This window comes from Aythya ferina, assembly GCF_964211825.1.
Source record: "Aythya ferina genome assembly, chromosome: 26".
In the NCBI taxonomy this organism is placed as follows: Eukaryota; Metazoa; Chordata; class Aves; order Anseriformes; family Anatidae; genus Aythya; species Aythya ferina.
Genome location: NC_140324.1, coordinates 3,482,275 through 3,504,257, shown reverse-complemented (window position 1 = coordinate 3,504,257; position 21,983 = coordinate 3,482,275). Strand labels below are relative to the sequence as shown.

Genomic DNA, 21,983 nt, shown 5'->3' with positions numbered 1-21,983 from the left:
GAAGCGGCCGAACTGCGCAACGATAGCACTGAAAGATGCTTTAAGGGCTGGTTGCGGGTGTTAGAGGCGAGGCCGTGCCCTCACCGTGCGTTATTCCCCTCTGCGCCCTCACTAAACCGAACAGCTCCTCCTTCCCCCCCCCCCGTTCTCCACATAATGGTTCATCCCCTTCCCCAACCCCTCCCTTCCCCAGTGCGCGCTCCCGCCGCACCGCCCGCCTCACGCACGCACGCGCGCGCGCGCGCACGGGGCTCACTTCCGGCGCCGGGCCAAAGGTCGCGCAGCGGAGGCCGCCGCCCGCCGCCCGCCCGCCCCCTCCCCCGGGCCCCCCCCCGGCCCCTTCCCCCTCTCCCCGCCCCGCTTCCGGGGCTGCCGGGGCATGGACCGGGACTGACGGAGCCGCCGCCGCCTCCCCCTTTTCCCCCCCCCCAAGTCCCCACCGCCGCTCAGGGGGAGGTCGCCGAGCCCCGGGGTGAGTAACGGGGGGTGTGTGTGGGGGGGGGGGGGGGGGGGGCGGCCTCATCCCGGCCTCATCCCGGCCTCATCCCGGCCTCGGCCTCAGGGAGGGGCAGGGCTCGGCCTTTGGGGGAGGGGGGGGGGCACAGAGGCCGCGCCCCTGTGGGGGAGAGCTTGAGCTGAGGGGGGGCTGGGGGGAGTGTCCGTTTGCCCCCCCCCATGGCTCGCACCCCCCCGTTCCCCCATAACCTGCCCCCATCCCCTGAATTTGCCTCCCCTTCCTAATTGCACCCCCCCAATAATTTGTCTCTCCCCCCCAGTAACTTGCCCACCCCCCAATAATTTGCCCACCCCCCCCAGTGCTGTGGGTTCCAGCTCCTCTTACCCTAGCAGTGGGAGTTTCCCCCCCCCCCTTCCATTCAGGGGGTCCCTGAGGGGCTCAGGGTGGTTTTTCTTCCCCCCGGGGGGGTGTTTTGGGGTGGCCACCAACCCCCCCGTGCCTTACCCCCTCCCCTGCTCTCCATGGCTTGTGTCCCCCCATAACTTGCCCCCACTGTTTGTCCTCCAGAAGGTGAGGAGGGGGCTCCGTGGCTGGGAACGGGGGGTGATGGGGTTGTGCCCCCCCCCCAGGAGCCTGTCCTTCCCCTCCTCGCCTCCCCCAGAGGACCAGGAGCTGGCAGCGCCTCCTGCCCCAACCCCACGGGGCTCCAGCTGCTGGCAGCCCTTCCCAAACCTTGTCCCTCTCTGTCACGTCGTGTCCCCCTCCCCGATTTATCCCACCCCCAGGTGCTTTCCTTTAGGACAAGGTGCTCTGAACACTTCCAGCCGTGACAGGGCCACGTTTGTAGGGGCTGTGGGGTGGCTGCGGGGCCGTGGCTCATCCCGAAGGCACCTGCAGCCCCCTCGGGGGCTCCTTGGCACGATTCACGCCGGTGCCTGGCCTCTCACGGCCGCTCTGTTCCCTCTCCTTTCTCTGGGCTTAGCATCAGAGGACGTTATTGTGCCTTTTCTCGGGGAAATGTGTGACCTGTGGTGGGCGGGATGAGGTGTTCCTCTGAATCATTCAAATCTCAGAATAATGGAGATTAACAGGGACCTGGGGAGCTGCCTCCAAGCCCCTGCTCGGCACGGGCTCAGCTGGCCCCGGGTTACTCAGCATTCCTCAGCACCGCTCCCGGGGCCGTTTGTGTTCGCAGCAAAGATTGCCCTTAAATTATCCTTAAATTATCAGGGGCTGTTCCTCAGCCCCCCTTTGTTCTCCTCTGCAATTCAGGAACTTCGCCGCTGATGCTCTTTTTTGTGACCCTTGCTTTCCTCCGCTGCTCCGTGAGTGTGGTCGTGGTGGAGACGGGGCTGCCGGGCAGACCGGGGGCCGCAGCAGAAGATAGGGCCAGGGCTCGGGTGTGTCCATGATTCAGAGCTCTCCTGAGGAGACAAAGATCTTTGTACTTCAGTTTGCTTGGGCGCAGAGGTGGTGAAGGCAGTGCTGGCCTCGAAAATGGGTTTGTGCAGTGAGACACATTCCTTCCGTGGCACCAGGCTGAAGGCAGAGGGAAGCAGCGTGGCGTGGAAGGCAAGTCTGGTTTTTGTATCCCAGGTGGGACTGGGATGCTGGCAGCGGAGGAGCTGCCACCCCTCTGCCTGGCTCCTGGTGGTGGCATTTCTTTGACTCTTGTGAGTAACTGCAAGGATCACACTTCTCTTTTCTGTGTTCTTAGTGCTCCTACTTCAAGTTTCAGGACTTGGGGAGAGGCGTGAAAGGGCTGCTCTTGAGGTTTCTCAGATTGCAAGAAGAATTTTTCAGGAAGGAGAGAGGCAGGCCCTAGGGTTCCTTGATTCTCATTGTTCAGGTGAAGGAATCCCTCAGTTCTGTCCGGGTTGTTAGTACCTGGCGTGTGCTGGCAGAACGGATTTGAGCAGCAAAGCACAAAGCGAGGACTTTGGTTGTGCCTCTGCACTCAGCTGGATGTGTGACCTACAGAGGATGCTTTTATACGGCTGGATTCCTGTGACAGGGGAAACTGCAGCTATATGAAGTTTGTTTTTTTCATCTTCCTCCCTAGTTTCCTGTCCTGCCCAGCTTGCTGAGTAGTTAATGCAGAAGATAAAGAGGGTTCGTCTGGAAAACGAGACTGCAGGAAGTTGGAGAAGGTAAGGTTCCCTCTACATTTCCAAGTTACTCCTGGGGCTCTTCCTCACCCTGTGTTGTGTGCGACACACCAGTAAGCTCCTCGTGGGGTAAACGAGGCTTCTGAAAAATCCCATGGGTAGGATTTTGCCTGGGGAGCTCTGTGTCAGGAGCTGGGGGTCAGGAAGTGACTCAGGGAGCTAATTTGTTCCACGGGCTCCCAATACCAGGCTTTATATTTTTTCCCTGTCCGGATGTCCCCTGCTGTCCTACCTGCCCTTGCTTGATGTCCTCGCGCTATCGTGCTCCCCCTCAGAGAGCAGTTGGTGGATGTTTGCCTGATGCACCCAACCTCGCCAGGCACGGCGGAACAAACGGGGTGAGTGAGCTCGGAGACACCCAAGGGATAACTAAATGCTCTGGGAAGTGGGGTTGGCAGCGCTGCTGCAGCATCAGGAATCATCCAAATGATTGCCTCAGCACCAGGGCTGTGAAGGACAGCCTTCCAGGGAGGTGTGAATCTCACGTGTGCTGCGTTGATGTGGAAGCTTTGAGGCTGTTTAAGGTTGTTAGAATCAGTGTCTTGGTCAAAATCCCTTCTGAGTAATTTCATCCCAAAATTCACGCTGCAGTTTCCATTGGATAAGTTTCTCCTCATACTACGCCATGCGTGGTGCTGCCAATACTTGTTATGTTCTGGCCAAGAGATGGCTGTAGCAATGGATGAAGCAGTTGGATTTTTATTTTACCCCGTGTTGTGGCAGGACCTAAGTTTTAGGAGACTCTACAACGCTCCAGCTATCACTGTGGTATTTTCCATCTGTAACTTTGCCTACAGGTGAGGATGGGTACTTCTCTAATCCCACTGTTTTACTTCAAAATCACCAAGCCTATAATAATACCAAGCCAAAAGTTGTGCCTTTGGCTTCCCTAGAGAATCATAAAATCATGGAAAGAGAGTTTGGAAGGGCTCCTGACCTCCTGTTTGGTTTGGGGCAGCGACCAGCATTACGTTTGTGCAGTGAGCAGGAGCTGCCTGTTTGGAGACCTTAAACCTGCAGCTTTCCCTCGTGAGAAGGTTTCACCAGCTGGGAGAGAGTGACCGCGGGGTCAAGTATCTGCAGCCAAAGCCAGATTATTTTGATCGACTGACTTGACCTGCACTGGGGTTGAGTTGAGAGAATCGTCCCCAGCCGAGGGGCTTTCGCGGTCTTGTCATGTGTTTTTGATAGGCAACGCTTCTCCCTTCAGATGAGATTTGAGTTGCTGTAATGGGAACCCTGGATATGGAGTCAGCAGATAGATCGGAGGCTGTAGACGCTCTCGCAGTCTCAGAACATCCCGTCACGTTCTCTTCTGTGGTTTTGGGCTTCCTGCCCGACTTTGATTGGATTTTTTTTTTAAATTCATTTTCAAGTTGTGGATTGTTTAGATTTTTTTCCTGCTGGGCGGTAGGTACTGGGAGCACCTCCAGACTTATTTCAGGAGCTTTTTCCTGTTGTTCCATTATTATCCACATATTTTGTACAATTTAGTGACTGAACAATTTGAAGGTAGCCCTTGTACTGTCTGCCTGTGGTTTAAGGAAGTCAAGGTGTACTTTGGTTTAGGTTTCCTCATCTCCTCCAGTAATCGGCTAAAGTGCCAAACTGGATGAGAACTTCCTTTTAGAAAGTTTGTTGGAACGTGTAAGCTGGTTGGGAATCCTCTAGAAACACTCAGAGGTCTCAAAAAACACTCATGGCATAAAATGGGCATGAGTGGATATTTTCTTCTGGTATAAATAACCATTCCCCTCTTCCCTGATTTTATCCACTGGAAAAGAACTTGTCGTGCATCTTCCTGAGGCTGGAGTCTTCAAGATTTGCTTCGTGTGTAATCCCTGCTTAATACTTAAGGATGACAGCTACATCTCAGAAGCTGTTCTCCTGTCAGAATGCAGGCAGCTGTCCCAGAAGACGAGCAGCGTTCAAGAAATACCTCATTTGAAAAAATGTAAATCTTGAGGCTGCTGAGAAGGAGGCATTTTTTCTGGTATTATCCTTAGTCACTGGATTGCCATCTTGATGATGCGTCAAAGGTAGCAATTCTGTCTCCATGGAGCAAACTTCTCTAGCCCTGTTTTTTTGCAGTAAACTGAAGTTCTTCTGAAATTCTTTGAAACAATCTTCCAGATAAACCCCCTGAAAACAACGACGGTGTTCCTGTGCAGGGAAATCCAGCTTCTCAAACGGGGTGACAGAAACTGGTTTCCCTAGTCCTAGGCTCATTCCTGCTTTGTAGTAGATTACATCACTGACCTTGGGCAAGTCAGTTAGTCCACCTCTCCTCAAATTAACATTTGCTGTAGTTGCATGTGGAGGCGTTTTTGGTAGACTCTAATTCAATAACTGCTAGGTTGGAAGCCCATGAGGAATGCATGCCACACTTCGCAGGATATGACAAGGGTCTGTTACTGCTGTCTTGCAGCCAGCAAAGCCAATTACACTGTTTCTTCCTGTTTTGTCATCAATTTTGGCTGCAGTAGCTCCTCAGGTAAGTGAGCTGCTCTGCTTAGCACTTACAGAGGTTTAAGCCTGATCAGGCTTGCCTTCAGGGCAGGAAGGGGACTTCACTTACATGGTCTTCCAGGACAGAAGTTTATATGCCTTTACCATCGGACATAGCTTTGATGATTTACCCATCCAAATTCCTGGGGTTGTTTTTCGTTGAGTCAAGCTGATGAATTGTTTTCTGCACCACAATCTGCTTCTTGGACATTCTTTAGCAGCTTGCTTCTAGAACTAGTTGTGGAAGTGAGTCTGTTGAGCTTAGTATCTCCACTTACAGGACTGGGTATGAGACAGGAGATTGACTTTTCCCTTCCATACAGTGATGTATGTTTAAAACGGAGTCTTTGGGTCATAGAATCCTAGGTCTGTAGTTTAAGAAGTGCTTCTTCTGTTATGTTTGTTACATGCTTAGAGCTTTCTCTAAGCAACAAAGTGTGCCTGCTTGATTTTATGGCTTAATTCTCTCCCTCAACTCCTCCCTCAGTTTTTTGTCTAGTTCTGAAGGGGAAGAGAAGATGACTGCAGTGGACGCGCTATCAGACAGCTCTGAAGTGGTCGAGATGGAGGATGTGCCTTCCCAATTCCAGGTGCAAAAGCATTCTTGGGATGGGCTGCGTGACATTATTCACAGCAGCAGGAAGTATTCGGGCATGATAGTGAACAAAGCTCCCCATGATTTCCAGTTTGTCCGGAAAACAGAAGAGTCCAGCCCGCACTCTCATCGTCTTTATTACCTGGGTAAGCCAGCATGCCAGACGCTGGGTGTGAGTATGGTGTGGGAGAGCATCCAATCTAAACAGGGGAGCGAAGGATGGGAAGCGTCTCTGATTGAGATAGGGGAACTAGGATGAAGTAACATCGCTCAAGATTGCACACTCGAATCTGTAGCAAAGCCTGGAACTGAGCAGAGAGCTCTCCAGAGCCAGATGAGTGCTCTAACTACAGGCTTGCTGCTTGGCAAGAAAGGGAAGTGTTGGCTGGTCAGCCCTACCTAGTGACAGAGGTATGAACACAGGGTCCTTTTTGTAACCAGGCCAGTACAGTGGTGGGCTGTTCCTCAAACTCAGGACTGTCATGTGTCTCTGTGACTTAAGAGAAGTGGGGTTTACTTGATAGGTTAACCAGGCTGACTTCCCAAGAAACTCACTGTCAGTTTCTTGGATTACTAAATTACTAAATGTATATTAAAAAATTCTAGGTGTTTTGGGGGGACACATACAGCAGCAACTTGTTTTCCCCCTGCTTTGTTAAGCATTATGTAGGTAGAATGCTTTGGAAAGCCGGAGAAGAAAAAGGCTTGCTAGGAATGACCAATATTGGTATTTGTAGAGAAATATCTTTCTTACAGTAGGATTGAAAGCCAGCAGAATATTGTTGTACAGGTTCATCGTTAGACTTGGAGCTACAGTGTAATTAGTGACAGAGTGGTTGGATTTTAGTAGCTGGATAATTTTGTGGTTAGGAACATGGGAAGCTTTATGGACTATAAAGGGTTTGTTACGCTTTGGGGCATGAGCTGATCTTTACAAGGCCAGTAAAGAAATTGCCCAATGCTCCATGGAGCTGATTGCTTTTCTAAAGTGACCCTGCTTTTTTCTTTTTTTTTGTTGAGTGTAGGTCACTGTAGGACGTAGGATGCTGGATTCAAGGGGCTGATTTGTTTCATCGTTAAGCAGCTCCTGTGTGTCAGAGACTTGATTTGTTACAGTCCCTCGTACGTTCTCATTACCCAAGTGCCACTGTAAAGGGCAGCTTCCAGAGTTAGCATGTTTTTCTTGTTGAGTCTGAACAGCGAGACTTAATTTAAAACTGAATGTTTTTCAAAGCCACCTTGACTTTGATACAGTTTTTGATCTGGGTGACTAAAGAATTAAGGTGTTTCGAGTGGCTAATTTAGTATATTTTTAATGTTCTTCTCTTGAATAAAATGGCAACCAGAGCAGCTCCTGGCTGGTCAGCGTTCTGCATGGGTTTTACAGCAGCCAGAACTAGGAAAGAAGTTAAACCAATGCCTGTTCAGTGTTTTCTTCCCTAAGAAAATGTGCAGGGCACAGAGCACATTGACCCAACATTTAAGATCAGTACCTGCTGGGTCATTCTGAGGTACATTTCTCAAGCATTCCTTACGAAGTGGAAGTGCCAATCCTTCTTCTTGCCATATCAAGCATCTTTGGGGTTGCCTGCCATACACAGCATGTGAAATACTCAGAACCCATTTCAGTGGCTCTTATTTAACACCATCATGCTATTCCTGTCCCAATGATAGACAATATTTTCAAAGTTTTACGTGAATGCTGTTAGTGGCTCTGTGTTGGAGTAGGGTGAAGACTTCTGAAGAACTTTACTGTAGGAACTGAATACTTTTCTTCACTGGAGAGCAGTTATCATGTTTTTTGGGGAGGAGGGCAATATTTTTTCGGAAGATGCTAATTGACTGTAGTCAGTCTGAGGTCACTGTAGAAAGTAGTAATATAACAAGGAGAAATGAAGTCCAGGTCACAGTCACATGAGCGTCAAATGTGTATATACAGTAATTTGTTCCTATCTGCAGTTCGTTCAGTTTGGGCATCTTAAATCATTCCTGGGCTGTCCCCGTAGACTTCTATGTTGTATCATGGCAGATGCTGCTTATATTAAACACCACATGCTCAGCACTTTGGTGTTTCTGTATCTCTGAGGATTATATGCTCACATATTGCTTCGCTTCCTGAGCACTTATTAATATTTCAGTTTTAATTTTAAGTAACTGCACTGCTGGGTTAACAGGCTCAGAAATCTTTCTGTTCTGCCCAGAACGTGTGCAGAGCAGATAGTACCAGGGCACGTTTCCTGTGTTAAATTCTGATCTGGGGAATCTCTACAGCAAACACGGAGGGCAAGTTCATGGTCCTTGATTCTGTTGAAAGTGCCAGAATCAGTTTCAGGGTATTCTATGTTTTCTCAGTTGTTTTGGCAATTGGATGAAGGCCAGTAGCTTATACGATTTGACCATAATCAAAAGCTTATGTAAAATGACAAGGTCTTTTGACTATGTAGAACACTGTTTTACATCTGAATGGGCTCTCCAGAGCTTCCAAGTTTTTCCTTTCCCTCTCTCAGCCTGGTGTGTTGGCCTGAATGAGGTCCCTGTAGCAAATTTCTGGCTGAGAAACGTGGAGAGTAATGTTGAGTCACCCATTCAGGGAGTGGTTTTTTTCAGAGTGGATCTAGGGCGTGGGTTGAACAGTCCAGAGAGAGGAAAAATGGATGTAACCAGCTCTGAAGAGGTTGGTTAGCATTAAATCTTGCCTAGAGAAGTTTCTGTTTAAAGCTAATGTAGTTGGGTAGTATTCCATGATTGAACTGAGAGCTGCTTGGAAATGACAGCTGGTAAAAAGCCTCTGGATTCACTGAACCCCTCTGCAATTCCATAAGAGACTGGTTTGGGTTGGGAGAGACCTCAAAGCCCCCCCGTCCCAACCTAGCCGTGGGTACAACCCCTTCAGCCAGTCCAGGCTGCCCCCAGCCCCATCCAGCTTGGCCCTGGGCACTGTCAGGGATGGGGCACCCACAGCTCGCCTGCTGTAATTAAGATTAATCTTAAATGGGATGATGCTTTTGTCCTCTTAATAGGAATGCCATATGGTAGCCGAGAGAATTCCCTTCTTTATTCAGAAATTCCCAAAAAGGTACGGAAGGAGGCCTTGCTACTCTTGTCATGGAAACAGATGCTGGATCACTTTCAGGTGAGTAAAAGTGTGAAGAGTCTGGGTTGATGGTTCTTGGGAAAGTTGGCTGGTGTTGTGGGGCTGGTCTGGTGAGTGCTGCTCTGCTGACCAGTGGAAGGAACAGCGTAGCAGTTTTTAAGGCACAGATTGGTGTTTGTAGGAATGTGGCATTGATAATTGCTTTATTTCATAATACAAGATAGTCACCTGCGTGTGCCATGGAGCTGACAGCAAGTGTGAAACTGCAGCTGATGTGGCAGGCAAAGGGCTGAGCTAGCAAAGAGGTCTCTGTAAGCTAGCATGTGGCCTGCCTCAAATTACAAGCTATCAGGACACTGCACCTTTCCTCAGTGTGCCTTCACTGGGCTCTTAAGGTGCTTATTAATGTGCTTGCTGGAATGCAAGTTATGTACTCAGCTTTTAAGGAAGTTGGGAGAGTTGGATTCAGCTGCTTCTGCTCTGTACTGGATTGCAGGAGAACCAGAAAGGGTGAATTTTCCCCTTTCTGATCACAGTATCGTAGTGTTCTTTGTCACCAAAGGTTTTGATGAGCAAAGGAGCAGAGGGTGTTGGTGTCCCTTCCATTCTGGAAAGGTTCCTATTGGAAAAGAATTTAGCTGTCTTGACCCCATTTGGATTGCTAGTCCCCTTCAGGGTAATTCAAGATCCCTGGAAGAGGTTTTGTGTGCAGTATCTGACATGGAAACTGTTTGTGAAGGGCTGTAGATAGCGTCATTAAGTTAATTGGTTACATCTGATTTGCATAAGCAGAGCAAGTGCAGCTGTCCTCAGTTCATGCTGAAGTACCATCTGCAGAAATGATGGATTGGCAATTCAGCTCTTGCGTAGAGGGAACTTTGGGGCTTGCAGTTGGTTTATTCCTCCTGGGCCACACCTATAGCCTAGGGTACGGTGGTTTTGGACCAGTGTGATAAGACTGCTGACTGTTTTGGGTTGGTGAATTCTATTATTTAGGGCATTCACAGTCTACCTGGTGCCAGTTTAAAAACATTCTTCTGTTGTGAAAGTTTCTCTCCTTGCAGATTTTCAGATTTTCTTTTCTTTCAACACTAGGCAACTCCTCATCATGGAATGTATTCTAGAGAAGAAGAACTCTTGAGAGAGCGCAAGCGACTTGGTGTCTTTGGTATAACATCTTACGATTTCCACAGTGAAAGCGGCCTATTCCTCTTCCAGGCCAGCAACAGCCTCTTCCATTGTCGAGATGGGGGCAAGAATGGTTTCATGGTGAGTCTGTTAATGGTTTTATGAATGGCATCTGAGATGGACATAACACTTTGGGTTATTGCACGTGTGTGTCTGGTTATGATATTTTTTTTTTTTTGTCCTGTCAGGACTATGTTTGTCCTCATTTTGTGGGCTGTACTATATCCAGGGCTTAAAGTCTTTTAGTATGAAGCTGGAAGATGATTTGGTAAAGAGCTGTTTGTGTTTCTGTTGCTGTAGGTGTCTCCGATGAAACCTCTGGAGATCAAAACTCAGTGCACAGGGCCACGAATGGATCCCAAGATTTGCCCTGCTGACCCTGCCTTCTTTTCATTTATTAACAACAATGATCTGTGGGTAGCAAATATTGAGACAGGAGAGGAGAAGCGAATGACATATTGCCATAAAGGTAACTGGTCCTTCTTGCTGGATTCAAAAGAAAATTCTGACAAAAATTTGGGATGAGAAAGCTTATTTCTTCATGGCTTATTTCTTACAAGGACATTCTTCTTCTGGATCAGCTTTTGCCAAGGTGATGTAAATGCACTCTGTTCTTTGTTTCCTGTCCAGGCTTATCCAATGTTCTGGATGACCCCAAGTCTGCTGGTGTAGCCACTTTTGTCATTCAGGAGGAGTTTGATCGGTTCACAGGCTATTGGTGGTGTCCGACAGCTTCCACGGAAGGTCAGTTCTGCTTATCAAGTTCTGACACTACAACTGCTGCTGGCCCCTGCTGGGAATGATATTTTGAGCATGGCTTTCCTTTGGCCTTGGTTTGATCTGTTTCTGGAGAGGCTGCCAGGAGGAACGGAACACTGAGGGGATATAATTATGCTCTGAGGAGCATTTGCAGGTAGTCACTGGAAGCTGTGGCTATACAGGAGATGTACAAAGCTGTTTTTCTAGGGCGTACCACCACAGTGCTCCAGGCACGTCAGAAACAGTTGGAAAACACTGCAGCATACATGCCTGCTATCTTTTCCTAGGTTCAGAGGATTTAAAAACACTGCGGATCTTGTATGAGGAAGTAGATGAGTCAGAGGTGGAGATCATTCATGTTCCTTCACCTGCCTTGGAGGAGAGAAAAACAGACTCCTATCGGTACCCCAGGACAGGTAAGTGAAGCACCGTGGGGCTGTTAATGCAACTCTTGGCTCCTGCTGGCTGAAGTAGAGGAATTTGTGCTATAAACATTGCATGATTAATCTAAGTCCTTACCAGGATTTAGAAGCCGGTTGTAAATGTTGGGGCCTAATTGAGTCTCTGAGCCCAAAGCGTACTTCAGGAGGGAATGGGATTTAAAGTTCAGCCTAGATGAAAGGATTGTTGAGAAAAACAAAATATATCTGATGGCATGTTCTGGAATACATTTTGAATGCTTTCTTCCTCCTGAGAACATACGCATCCACCTAGGCAAGGCGAAGGCAAACTTTTCCTCTACCCAAAATACTTCTTGTGATGACAGCGGTGTTTGCTCGCACTCATCATTTCTTATTCGTGTACTGGCTTACAGCCATTTCAGTAGGGACCAGGCTTGGTTCTTATCTAGAAGCTGTACTGGATATAACTATAGCTCATCTTGGTATTCTGTCACTACTTTTTGCAGGCAGCAAAAACCCCAAGATTACATTAAAACTGGCAGAATTTAAAACGGACAGCAAGGGAAAGGTAAGTCGCACGATGGGTTATTGCTCAGAAGGGCTGACTGCTTCTGAAGCTCCGTAGAATTAAGAGAAGGTCACTAGGGAAACCTAAATAGTGTTAGCAGTTGTTTTCATCCTCTTGTAACACTTGATTCTCCAATGTGTTTATAAGAATATCATTCTGTTCGAGAGGCAGCTGGGAGAGGAGAGGAAAGTGAGAAGTGGAATTAGCCTGAGAGACCACACTGTCAATAGTAGAGCTTGGAGGGTTGAAGCTGGATCTAATCCCGGGCTTCATTCCATGATAGTATCCTTCTCTGTGGCTGAATGCCAAACTCATGGTGCTTTAAAACTTGTTTTTCCTTTCTCTTCTTGCCATTTGTAGAAGGGTTTTCTTCTCCTGGCTTTGCCCTTTCTGAAGCCAGTAGATACAACTTCCTCATTCTCCCATTCCACTGAGCTTCCATACAAGCAAGTCTGGTAGCAGTCTGATTTGATATTGAACCTTCCTTTTGCTGCAGATTGTGTGCGCTCAGGACAAGGAGCTGGTGCAACCATTTGCTGCATTGTTCCCGACTGTGGAGTACATTGCCCGAGCTGGATGGACCCGAGATGGCAAATAGTACATAAGTTTTTCTTCCAAACTAATGCTCCCAAGGGCTTCCCTGGCTGAACTGTTCTAGGCCTTCAAGACTGAGTTGTATTGTAGCCATACGATACGTTGTGTTGTGTTGTAGCCAGCTTTGTAATGTAATCATGACCTGTTTTTAAAGCCATGAGTGTCGTAAATGGCACAAGAGAATTTGGCTTCTTCAGTGTTTTTAACATCCTAAAAGTGGGAAATAATCAGATGTGGGCGAGGGTGATGAGCTGTAGGTTTTAATGCAGAGCTGCAATGACAAAGGGAAATGACAAATGAGCAGCCCTAGGGAATTACTTTGAGTTGAAGATGTTTAACACGCTTTCTGATGAAAGTGAGAACGTACTCTAAGCAATCGTATTGTTGTTTGTTGGTCCAGTTTGTGATCAATGCCAAATATATCAAGGGAAAGTGGGCAGTTTGTGTGCTGCGATGTCCTTCGTGCATATGTGGAGAAAGGACTGCTCAATGACCAGTGTACTCCCATAGCTCGCTGTGCCTCAAAATGCAATGCGACAGCCTTGTGCTGGCCAGCCTTGCCTGAAGTAGTTATAGAATTCACACCGCTCTGGTTGGCTTCAATTTTTTGAGGGAAAATAATTAAGAGCTTTAAAGCTTGCTTTACTCTTAACTAGTTTCTGTCCAGATCGAGTTAAGGTGACTTAACTGTCTCTGAAAATTGCATTCTGTAACTCACCATTAATAACTGTCTGCTCTGGAAACTAAATTCATACAGCTTTGCAGAAGGCAATCCCATAGGTGGCTCTTGTGTTCTGCGCCAGAGCTTATCTAAATGTGCTGAATATATCAGTTCATGAAATCCACAGTCGCTGAGGTGCTAGGGGTAACTGGCTCTTTTGAAAGTCTGTCTTAATGATGAAACTTCCCTTGATGCACTTCCAGGCCTTGGGGTAGCCGCACTATGCAGCAGTGGCTTGCCATCTGTCATGTTGAGAGGCCTGCAGTGCAGCACCACTTCAAATGACTCTCCTTGGAGAGGAACAAGGCTGAGACTGAAGCGACTCCTTCACTTGGCAGTTGTCTTAGGTCTGTGCCTTTCCCTGCTAGTGCAGCGTGCAACAGGGAAGCTACAAATGAATTACTTTAGCTTCTCTGTAGTTTAGGAACTCGCTAGAAAGCAAATGGTGCTCCTGACAGAGGGGCTGTCCAAGGAAGAGTTACATTCTGGAGACATCATTCTGTTAACTGGTCCCTTGGAATAGACACTGGCAAATCTGTCAGACATCTTGTCTGAACGATACCCCTGTGAAATACCAGAGATGTCTGGCAAATACATGTTTGTTGGCAAAGCTTCCAGGAGATTAGAAAGCAGAGATGATGAGGAAAGCTTTGCATTCAGATGCCCAAATCCTTTCTGCCAGCGGGGGGAAAAAGGGTTGCATGTGCTGAGTGTTACAAAGGGACGTCTATTCTGTGGTACTGACATTTACCTCCACCTTCTTTCCCACAGTGCCTGGGCTATGTTCCTAGACAGACCTCAGCAGCGGCTGCAGCTTATCCTTTTGCCTCCAGCGCTCTTTATTCCTGTCCCAGAAAACGAGGAGCAGCGTGCTCAACTTGCCAAAACTGTGCCAGAAAATGTCCAGCCATTTGTGATCTATGAAGAAACCACTGATGTGTGGATAAATGTAAGAGGCTCGGGGCTGGGAGGAGGGCACAGGCAGCCCCTTCCTCCCCCACAGTGAACCATTTTTGTGTTTGCTGCTTGTCTGGTTTTAGTCCATGCTCCAGCAGACTGCTTTGCCTCTCAGTATTGCCAGATTTAGTGTTAATTTAGGGGGTCTGATAAAACCATGAGAGACTATCATGCACTCAGCGTTGGAAGAGGTGAGAATCCTGCCATCTCCTCACAGCTGGAGCTGTTCATTTAATTCTTGCTAACATTCTCAGTGAACACGGGCACCTTGGGCACTGACACTTAGACATAACAGTGCCACTCTCTCGGGGTTATTTTAGAAGAAGATTGTGGCTTCTTGGAACATGAGCCTAATCTGTGGAATTTTAACATATTTAGGTAGGCGATGGATGAATGGGACAGGGAATAAACTTTCTTGGTGCTGGCAAAGAGACCCGAAGTTTGTGGTGTGGCATTCCTAAGATGTCAGAATAGCAACCACCTTGTGGGATGTCTAGCTCAGAGGCGCACGGTCTTCCACATGGGCACAAACTTTTTGTGAGAGTAGCAAAGTATGGAAAGGCTTTTTCCTGCCAGCAGTTCATCTGAGATATTTTCCTCAGTGCCAGCTCCTTTCCTGTGAAAGCACAGGAGTTTAGCACTGACCTCCTTGGCTGTATCCTGTCGTGTCAGTAGGAATCACTCATGGCTCTTCTGCCTTGTGTGACAGGTTCACGATATCTTCTATCCTTTCATCCAACCGGAGGGAGAGGAGGAAGAACTCTGCTTTATCCGAGCCAACGAATGCAAAACAGGTTTCTGTCACCTGTACAGAGTCACAGCAGTCCTCAAGCAAGGCAGCTATGACTGGGTGCAGCCATATGTCCATAATGAGGGTAAGAGCCCCACTTTGTCATTGTGTCAGCTTTGTGTTCTCCCTTTGCTTCTATTATCTTTTAGGGAAGATGATCATTTATTTTCACGTCCTTTCTTTTAGATGATTTCAAATGTCCTATAAAAGAAGAGATTGCCCTGACTGGTGGGGAATGGGAGGTGCTGGCAAGGCATGGATCCAAGGTAGCGGTTGTTCATTTTCTCTTGCAATGTTGCAGTTCTGCATTGTCTGCTCAGCCCTGGCTTACGCCCTCTGTTAAACCTGGGACCAGCTAGTACTACTTAAGCTTCACTTTGTTTCTCTTTTTTTATTGCTGCCCGTGCTTTTCCCAGAAGTGCTGTAGCCCAGTGCACGTTGAACTGATTGCCTTTTTAATCAGGCTTCAGATTGCTCCTTAAGTAAATCCCACGAGTGAGTCAGGCTGTAAAAAAGGGCACAAGTCTGAGGTTCAACAGTAGCAACAAGCCCAAGCCCCTCCACAAAATAGTTGTCTTTGCTGAAGCATTTTAACCCCAGTGAGTACTTGTGAATTGGGAGTATGTCCTAGTGCTTAGAATGAACTCCTGGTCTCCAGCTGATCCCTTTAGGAAGAAGGCAGCTGGGGAGTATAAAGCAATTTAGAATATGAAGGAACTGTATCTGTTATTGGTTGTGGAATAGCCAGAAAGGATTTTTTATTAATCTTGTAGAACCTAGTTCCATTTTGCTTCAGGAATTAACTCTGAGTCTGATCTTTAATGCTCCCAGGTGATTTCTGTCAAAATAAAGACCTTGTCTGTTCATTTCCAATTAATCTGGATTTCCACTTCGCACTTTTAAAAGGCCTACAGCTTCATATGTTTGGTTTCTGCTGCTTTTCCTCAATCTGCAATTAACCTGCTGTCCCTCCCCATGTGGATTCTCACTGTACATGCTGTTGGTTTTGGCCACGGCTCTTCCCTTCATGTGCTATGGCTAAAATTGTGTTAGCAGCAATTATTTTGATGCATTTGTTGCTCCACAGGGCTCTGCCCGGCTTTCCTGGCCAATTGGGTTGGGTATTTCTTCCCTGTGCTGTCCACAGCGCTCTTCAAACTGTGTGTTAGCTAGAAATAGCACTTGGGCTTCAGCATTTGGAAACTGCAAGGTGGAAAACAGTTCAGTTACTGTTGCTGGATCAATGCAGTATTTAAAAGCTGTCATTTCTATTCCTGGCTGGCCAGGTGGTTTTTAGAAACTGCTTTATTTTAAAAATGTATTTTAATGTGACTTGAATTTTGGTACTGTTAGGGCTATTAGACCGATCCCTCCACAGATGGGAATTCATTATCACAGTTGCTGGAAAAAATACTCATATATCCTTATAGCACAGACTTATTATGGGAAGACACCATTTTTAAGCACAGAATTTTCTGGTTTAAGCTACAGTGAACAGGGCCCAGCTTTTTAAGCTCTTTAATAAGCAAATGCTGTAAGTTTCTCAAAAAAGCTGGGTGACCTCCTTTCATTACTTTGGAATATTTGCAGTTCCCCATCAGTGTTGGTCTGAAGCCTATCTTATAAATGGGTGCTGTGTACTGTTCCTAATGCTGCAAGCAGTCTGTCATGGTCTGTTTGTGTTTTAAGCTGGCTCTGCTTGGGGACAGACAGTTTGAGCTGGTAAAGGAGCAGTAGTTGTCATCCTTCTGTCACTGAGCCCTCTCTTCTCCACCTAGATCTGGGTCAACGAGGCGACGAAGCTGGTGTATTTCCAAGGCACAAAGGACACCCCACTGGAGCACCACCTCTACGTAGTCAGTTATGAGTCTCCTGGAGAAATTGTGCGGCTTACCACGCCAGGCTTCTCCCACAGCTGCTCTATGAGCCAGGTTTGTTGGTTCTTAGATACCTGGTGCCCCTGTCTCCTGACTGACAGGGAACGTGCCGAGTCACAACCAGTAACGCTTACTGACCCTTCTGTTGTCTTGGTTGCTTGAGATGTGGGAGCTTTTGTCTGGGAACTGCATGGAGAGTGGATGTGGGAAATGAAAGACCTCGCTCCCCTAACTCTTCTCTCTCTCCTCTATAGAATTTTGACATGTTCATCAGCCACTACAGCAGCGTGAGCACTCCACCCTGCGTGCATGTCTACAAGCTCAGTGGCTCTGATGATGACCCGCTCCACAAGCAGCCCAAGTTTTGGGCCAGTATGATGGAGGCAGCCAGTAAGTTCTGTGGAAGTGTCCGTGCTGGGTTCTGTCTGTGATACGCTTCCTACTAATGGTAGCCAAAGGTGGTGGAGAAGGAAGTGGCTGAAGTAACTTCGTTTTATGGGGAAATGAATTGAATTATCTTGCAGGGGTGATACCTCTAGTGGATTGCTCATCAAGGAAACAGTACGCTGGCTTTCAAGATGTTACTGTTTCATGGTTTGAGTGAAAGCAGTGGTGCAGGATTATTTGATTATGTTTTTGGGTGTTTCTTTATTTGTTCTTTGTTTGAAGAGTGGCAAATATCTGGGAGGTCGTGGCTATCTCATTTCAAGGCTGTAGCCGTTAAAGGCTTAGACACAACTCAGAGCAGTACCCAAACCTTTTCTGCAAATGCTTTCTCCATTTGACCCATTTATGTGCTTCCCACATCTTGCTATTATGGCACAGCATGCCTTGCCTGAGGATTCTCAGCTGATGATGTGTTCGTGGGTGATCCCTTTACTGCATGCATGGCCTATTGCCCTATGCAGGCACACAGAGGCTTTTTGTTTCCCAGGGAGAGGATCCTCTGAAAGGCATTGACAAGTCTTGGTATGGTTTGGGTATTGAAAGAGCCCTGACTAGGGTCAAGTTTGAACAGAATAAGCTTTTTCTGGCTAGGTGGGAGGCAGAGCCTGCCGTCAGTTACTGCACTGGGTGTGAACTTCCTCCTGCAGGTTGTCCCCCGGATTACATCCCGCCTGAGATCTTTCACTTCCGCACTCAGTCAGACGTGGAGCTCTATGGAATGGTGTACAAACCTCACGATGTCCAGCCTGGGAAGAAGCATCCCACAGTGCTCTTTGTGTACGGAGGCCCTCAGGTAATAATCCAGGCGGCTGACTGCTGGTGTTGGCCATGGGATTGCTGTCCGGGGCAGAGCTCTGTGTAGTTCCGTCACTGAAAGGAGTTTGCCGTGAGGATGGTGCCGCTCTTTTCTTGGGTGACAGGTGATAGGACAAAGAAACAGCCTCAAACTCCACAAGGGGAGGTTTAGACTGGACGTTAGGAGGAATTTCTTCATGGAGAGGGTGGCTGAGCATTGGAGTGGGCTGTCCAGGGAAGTGGTGGCCTCCCCATCCCTGGAGGTGTTTAAGAGATGTGTGGACATGGCACTAAGAGACGTGGTTTAGTGATGGGACTCAGTAGATCAGGTTTATGGTTGGACTGGATGATCTTGAAGATCTTTCCAACCTAGATGACTTTGTGATTTTACCATCAGGGCTTTGGACGTCTCTTCTGACTTCTGCCTCAAACCTCAGATGATTTTTCCAGCATATAGTCCTGATTTGTGTGGCTGTGATAGCTCAGTTAGTGGCTGCTGTCCAGCTCAGGATCCTGTGTAGTGAAACAGACAGAGGAAGACAGTGGAAGGCAGCTGCTTGGCTCTGAAACTTTTCTAACCTCCTTCTGCAGGTGCAGCTGGTGAACAACTCTTTCAAAGGAATCAAGTACTTACGGCTAAACACACTAGCGTCTCTAGGCTATGCTGTGGTGGTGATTGATGGAAGGGGTTCGTGCCAGCGAGGACTCAAGTTTGAAGGGGCCCTGAAAAACCAAATGGTAATGTATTTTTTTTAATGAATCTTTGCTCATTTGTTCTTTCTAAGGTTGTCTGGCTTGAGCATTGCTCACACCTTTTCTGTCCCTTAAGTTTTTAGGTTGAGAAAGTCACTAACCTGAGCTTCCTTGTTGCCTTTTAGGGCCAGGTGGAGATAGAGGACCAGGTGGAAGGTTTACATTATGTAGCAGAAAAATACGGGTTCATCGACTTGAGTCGGGTAGCCATACACGGCTGGTCATACGGGGGTTTTCTGTCCCTCATGGGGCTTATCTGTAAACCCAATGTCTTCAAGGTGAGTCTAGGCATGGGGGGCGTCATCTTGGGACTCTTGGTTTTCTTAGCTTATCTAACTCTTGCCATCTAGTGTTGGCTTTTATTTGCTTGATGGTTTTGATGGACAGGTAGAAATGTCCCTCAGTCCTGCCCGCCTGTAGCTCCTGCCTACAGACCTGCATTCTGCTTGCAGGTCATACTGGTTGAGACCTGAGCAGGATGGGGTGTCTGGGATGGGGTCGTGCCCCAGTGCCTGTCAGTGGAGGGCTTAGCCTAGCATCCCATCTGATAATTGATGTGCTATTCCTAATGCCCTTCCCAAGCCCCCAGCACAGTTTCTGGATCATTCCGCATGTCTTCCTTGAGAAGGGGGACGCCTTTAGTGCTGGTATGCTGGAATTTGCCTGATTTTAAGAGAAATAGCGTGAGGAGGAGTCTGGGGTTTTATGTGGGTTTGTTGTAGAAGAATTCTGGCCTGTGTGACAGGCTCTGAACAGTTCTGTGTTGTTGTTTTTTTTTTTTTGTGCTTCATCAGGAAAACAGGGAACTCTTGAAGTGCTTGAACTCTTTAGCACTTGATAATTAAAGTTGTCTCCTGCCACCTATTTGTTTGACAGATTGCTATAGCAGGTGCTCCTGTCACAGTTTGGATGGCATATGACACCGGGTATACTGAGCGGTACATGGATATCCCAGAAAACAACCAGCAAGGTTATGAGGCTGGCTCTGTGGCATTACACGTAGAAAAGCTTCCCAATGAGTGAGTACGGTGGGGTTGTGCAATCTGCTGAAAAACAGCTACCAGCTGCACCTCGGCTGAGCACAAAAAGAATGGATGGGTTCTGATCTGGTTTAATTTTAACTCACGTGGCTGGGGCTGCCTCCTGCAGCGAGCTCAGGCGTTGTTCCCGCAGCCCCCCTTTGCCAGGGCAGGGGTTAAAGACCTCGTCCGTGGCCTTATGCTCCTCTGACTGCTGCCTGGTCATTGCTCCGTTTTAGTTTGCCAGCTGGCAGCTCTTTGCTCAGACCTGCTGCAGAGCTTTTTGCTTGGATTCTCATCCTACCTCTCTTTCCATCTCCAGGCCAAATCGTTTGCTGATCCTCCATGGCTTTTTGGATGAAAATGTGCACTTTTTCCACACCAACTTCCTGGTATCACAGCTAATCCGGGCTGGAAAACCTTACCAGCTGCAGGTAGGAGGAACAAGAGTGAAGTGGGAAGGTCTGGTAAATCTGTAAAGTTTCCTGCTCGCTACCCTGGGAGTGGAATAAGGTGGAAGCAAATGCTTCCACATATTGATGCAGTGTAGGTGATAGTAAATGCCTTGTTTGGCTCCAGGAGGTGGCCGGGAGGTGGCACTGTGGCTGCTTCCTTGCTGGCCAATGTGTCTGAAAGCACTTGCACGCAGGGCTCGTGCCCTCAGGCCTGGAACTTTCCTTCTCCACTGGAGATGTCGCTGCCACCAGCCCTGTGAGACACCGAGGGGGGTGGCAGCGCACGCCAGGGCACTGAGGGGGGTGGGCTGGTGCTCGAAACCTCCCCGGCACCCTGTTGTCCTGATGGAAGAGGGCTGGTGTGAGGGAGGCTCGTCTGTGCTGAACGAGCTGCTCGTGGTTAATTGTCCCGTCTCTGCTTCTGCACAGATCTACCCCAATGAGAGACACAGTATTCGGTGCCCTGAGTCAGGAGAGCACTATGAAATCACGCTGCTGCACTTTCTACAAGAATACCTCTGAGAGCACAAGCCTCTGCAAACTGGACACTGACAGCTCACCTTCCCCTCCTGTGCCCTGCCGCTCCTGCCTCCCCCGACAGCCATCGAACCCAGAGCACAAATGGCTGAGTGCCCAGGTCGGGGTGTCTCGCCCTGAACGAGGGAGGAGGGTGGAGAGCACCTTCCCTTTGGACAGTGCCACCTTCTTTCACTTTCCAAGCTGGAGGTCTGCCCCTGCTCAGCTGCTCATCCTGTTCCTCTCCTCCAGCCTGGCTGTTAATGCTTTTTTTTTTTTTTTTTTTTTTTTTTTTTGCTGCTACTCCCTCTATCCTGGGAATCAATGGACAGTGGTCTGTCTCCCAAGGCTGAGGTTTATGTCCATCTCTCTCTCTCCCCGGTCCTTTTCCCTTCCGCTGCACCTCTGCAGTTCCTGTACTCTTACCTGCAAGAACTCAGTGCCTGCGTTGGAAACGGAAGAGCTGAATCAGCAAGCTGCCTTAAGCCAGGAGCGGGAGGGAAGAGAGAACTACCTATTGTTAAGCCCCAGGGGAGCTGATCGCTGCTGCTGTGTCCTGGCCTTGCTGCACCAACATGGAGCCCTGGGGATATGAAGAGCTCTACAGAAGCATGCAACACTAGTCTTTTCTATTTTTCTGTTTAATTTTGCAGAGCAGATGGAGGAAGTGGCTGGGGTCGGTAACAACGTCCTTCCATGCCTTTCTCTCATGGCCGCTCACAACCAGAGTTGTGCCAACAGGTAGCACGGCAGCTGAAGCAGCTGGCTACAACCAGAGATCATCTCTCCAGAGATCACAGCAGCATTTGGGTTTTTGCCACACAAGATGGATGATATTTATGCAAATCCTTCCTCCTTCCGTTCTCTGTGCTGCCTCTTGGTCCTACCTTCTTCTCCCCTGATACCCCGAGCTTTCAGATGTGCACTGAAATTGGCTGTGCTTCAGTTCTCTGCGGGTCAGTGACTGTTCCCCTTGCCCATCTACTCAGCAAATGCTCTCTTCTGGTTTTTATTTACCTGGTCAACAGGAACTGCAGTTCTGGGGAGGGGGGATTGAGCAATTGCACCTCAGGGGAGCACATACCCCCCCTCAAGCCAAGGGTTCTGCCAGGGGCATAAAGAAGAAAAAAAAAAAAATACCCAAATGAACCACGTTGACTTGCCCTGGAGTATTTTAAGTGCGTATTATGAAAAGAAAATATTTTTATGGATTCTTATTCTTTTATAATTATGAGTGTAAGATGTAGCGACTCATTAAAATATTGGAAAGAGAGGCACGGGCTGGCTTCTGTACCTGGTGGTGGAGGGCAGGAGAGGGCTC

The 21,983-nt window shown here is 48.1% G+C and overlaps 1 protein-coding gene across 4 annotated transcripts; it reads left to right on the top strand.

Moving 5' to 3' along the window:
* Window positions 1-326: 326 nt before the first annotated feature.
* DPP9 (dipeptidyl peptidase 9) lies at window positions 327-21,935 on the top strand. 4 transcript variants are annotated; one of them, XM_084498741.1, is made up of 23 exons: window positions 327-472; window positions 2,520-2,607; window positions 2,901-2,963; window positions 5,621-5,723; window positions 5,820-5,874; window positions 8,749-8,861; window positions 9,918-10,091; window positions 10,311-10,479; window positions 10,641-10,754; window positions 11,057-11,185; window positions 11,677-11,738; window positions 12,235-12,335; window positions 13,825-14,002; window positions 14,720-14,885; window positions 14,987-15,066; window positions 16,579-16,731; window positions 16,932-17,067; window positions 17,772-17,917; window positions 18,511-18,657; window positions 18,798-18,950; window positions 19,549-19,691; window positions 20,014-20,125; window positions 20,576-21,935. In XM_084498741.1, exons 2-23 carry the CDS (start codon window positions 2,552-2,554, stop codon window positions 20,666-20,668), a joined length of 2,646 nt encoding a protein of 881 aa, XP_084354867.1. In that variant the 5' UTR covers window positions 327-472; window positions 2,520-2,551; the 3' UTR covers window positions 20,669-21,935. The 4 variants fall into 4 exon arrangements, with proteins under 4 accessions (XP_084354867.1, XP_084354868.1, XP_084354865.1 ...); XM_084498742.1 differs by lacking the exon at window positions 2,901-2,963; XM_084498739.1 differs by having other exon boundaries at window positions 5,621-5,874.
* The last annotated feature ends 48 nt before the right edge of the window (window positions 21,936-21,983 follow it).

Bases quoted from the DNA above. Each gene is read 5' to 3' on its own strand.
- DPP9 (XM_084498739.1), top strand. From the start codon at position 2,552: ATGCAGAAGATAAAGAGGGTTCGTCTGGAAAACGAGACTGCAGGAAGT. The intron at 10,480-10,640 runs GTAACTGGTCCT...TTTCCTGTCCAG, and splicing joins AATGACATATTGCCATAAAG to GCTTATCCAATGTTCTGGAT. The intron at 18,658-18,797 runs GTAATGTATTTT...GTTGCCTTTTAG, and splicing joins GGGCCCTGAAAAACCAAATG to GGCCAGGTGGAGATAGAGGA.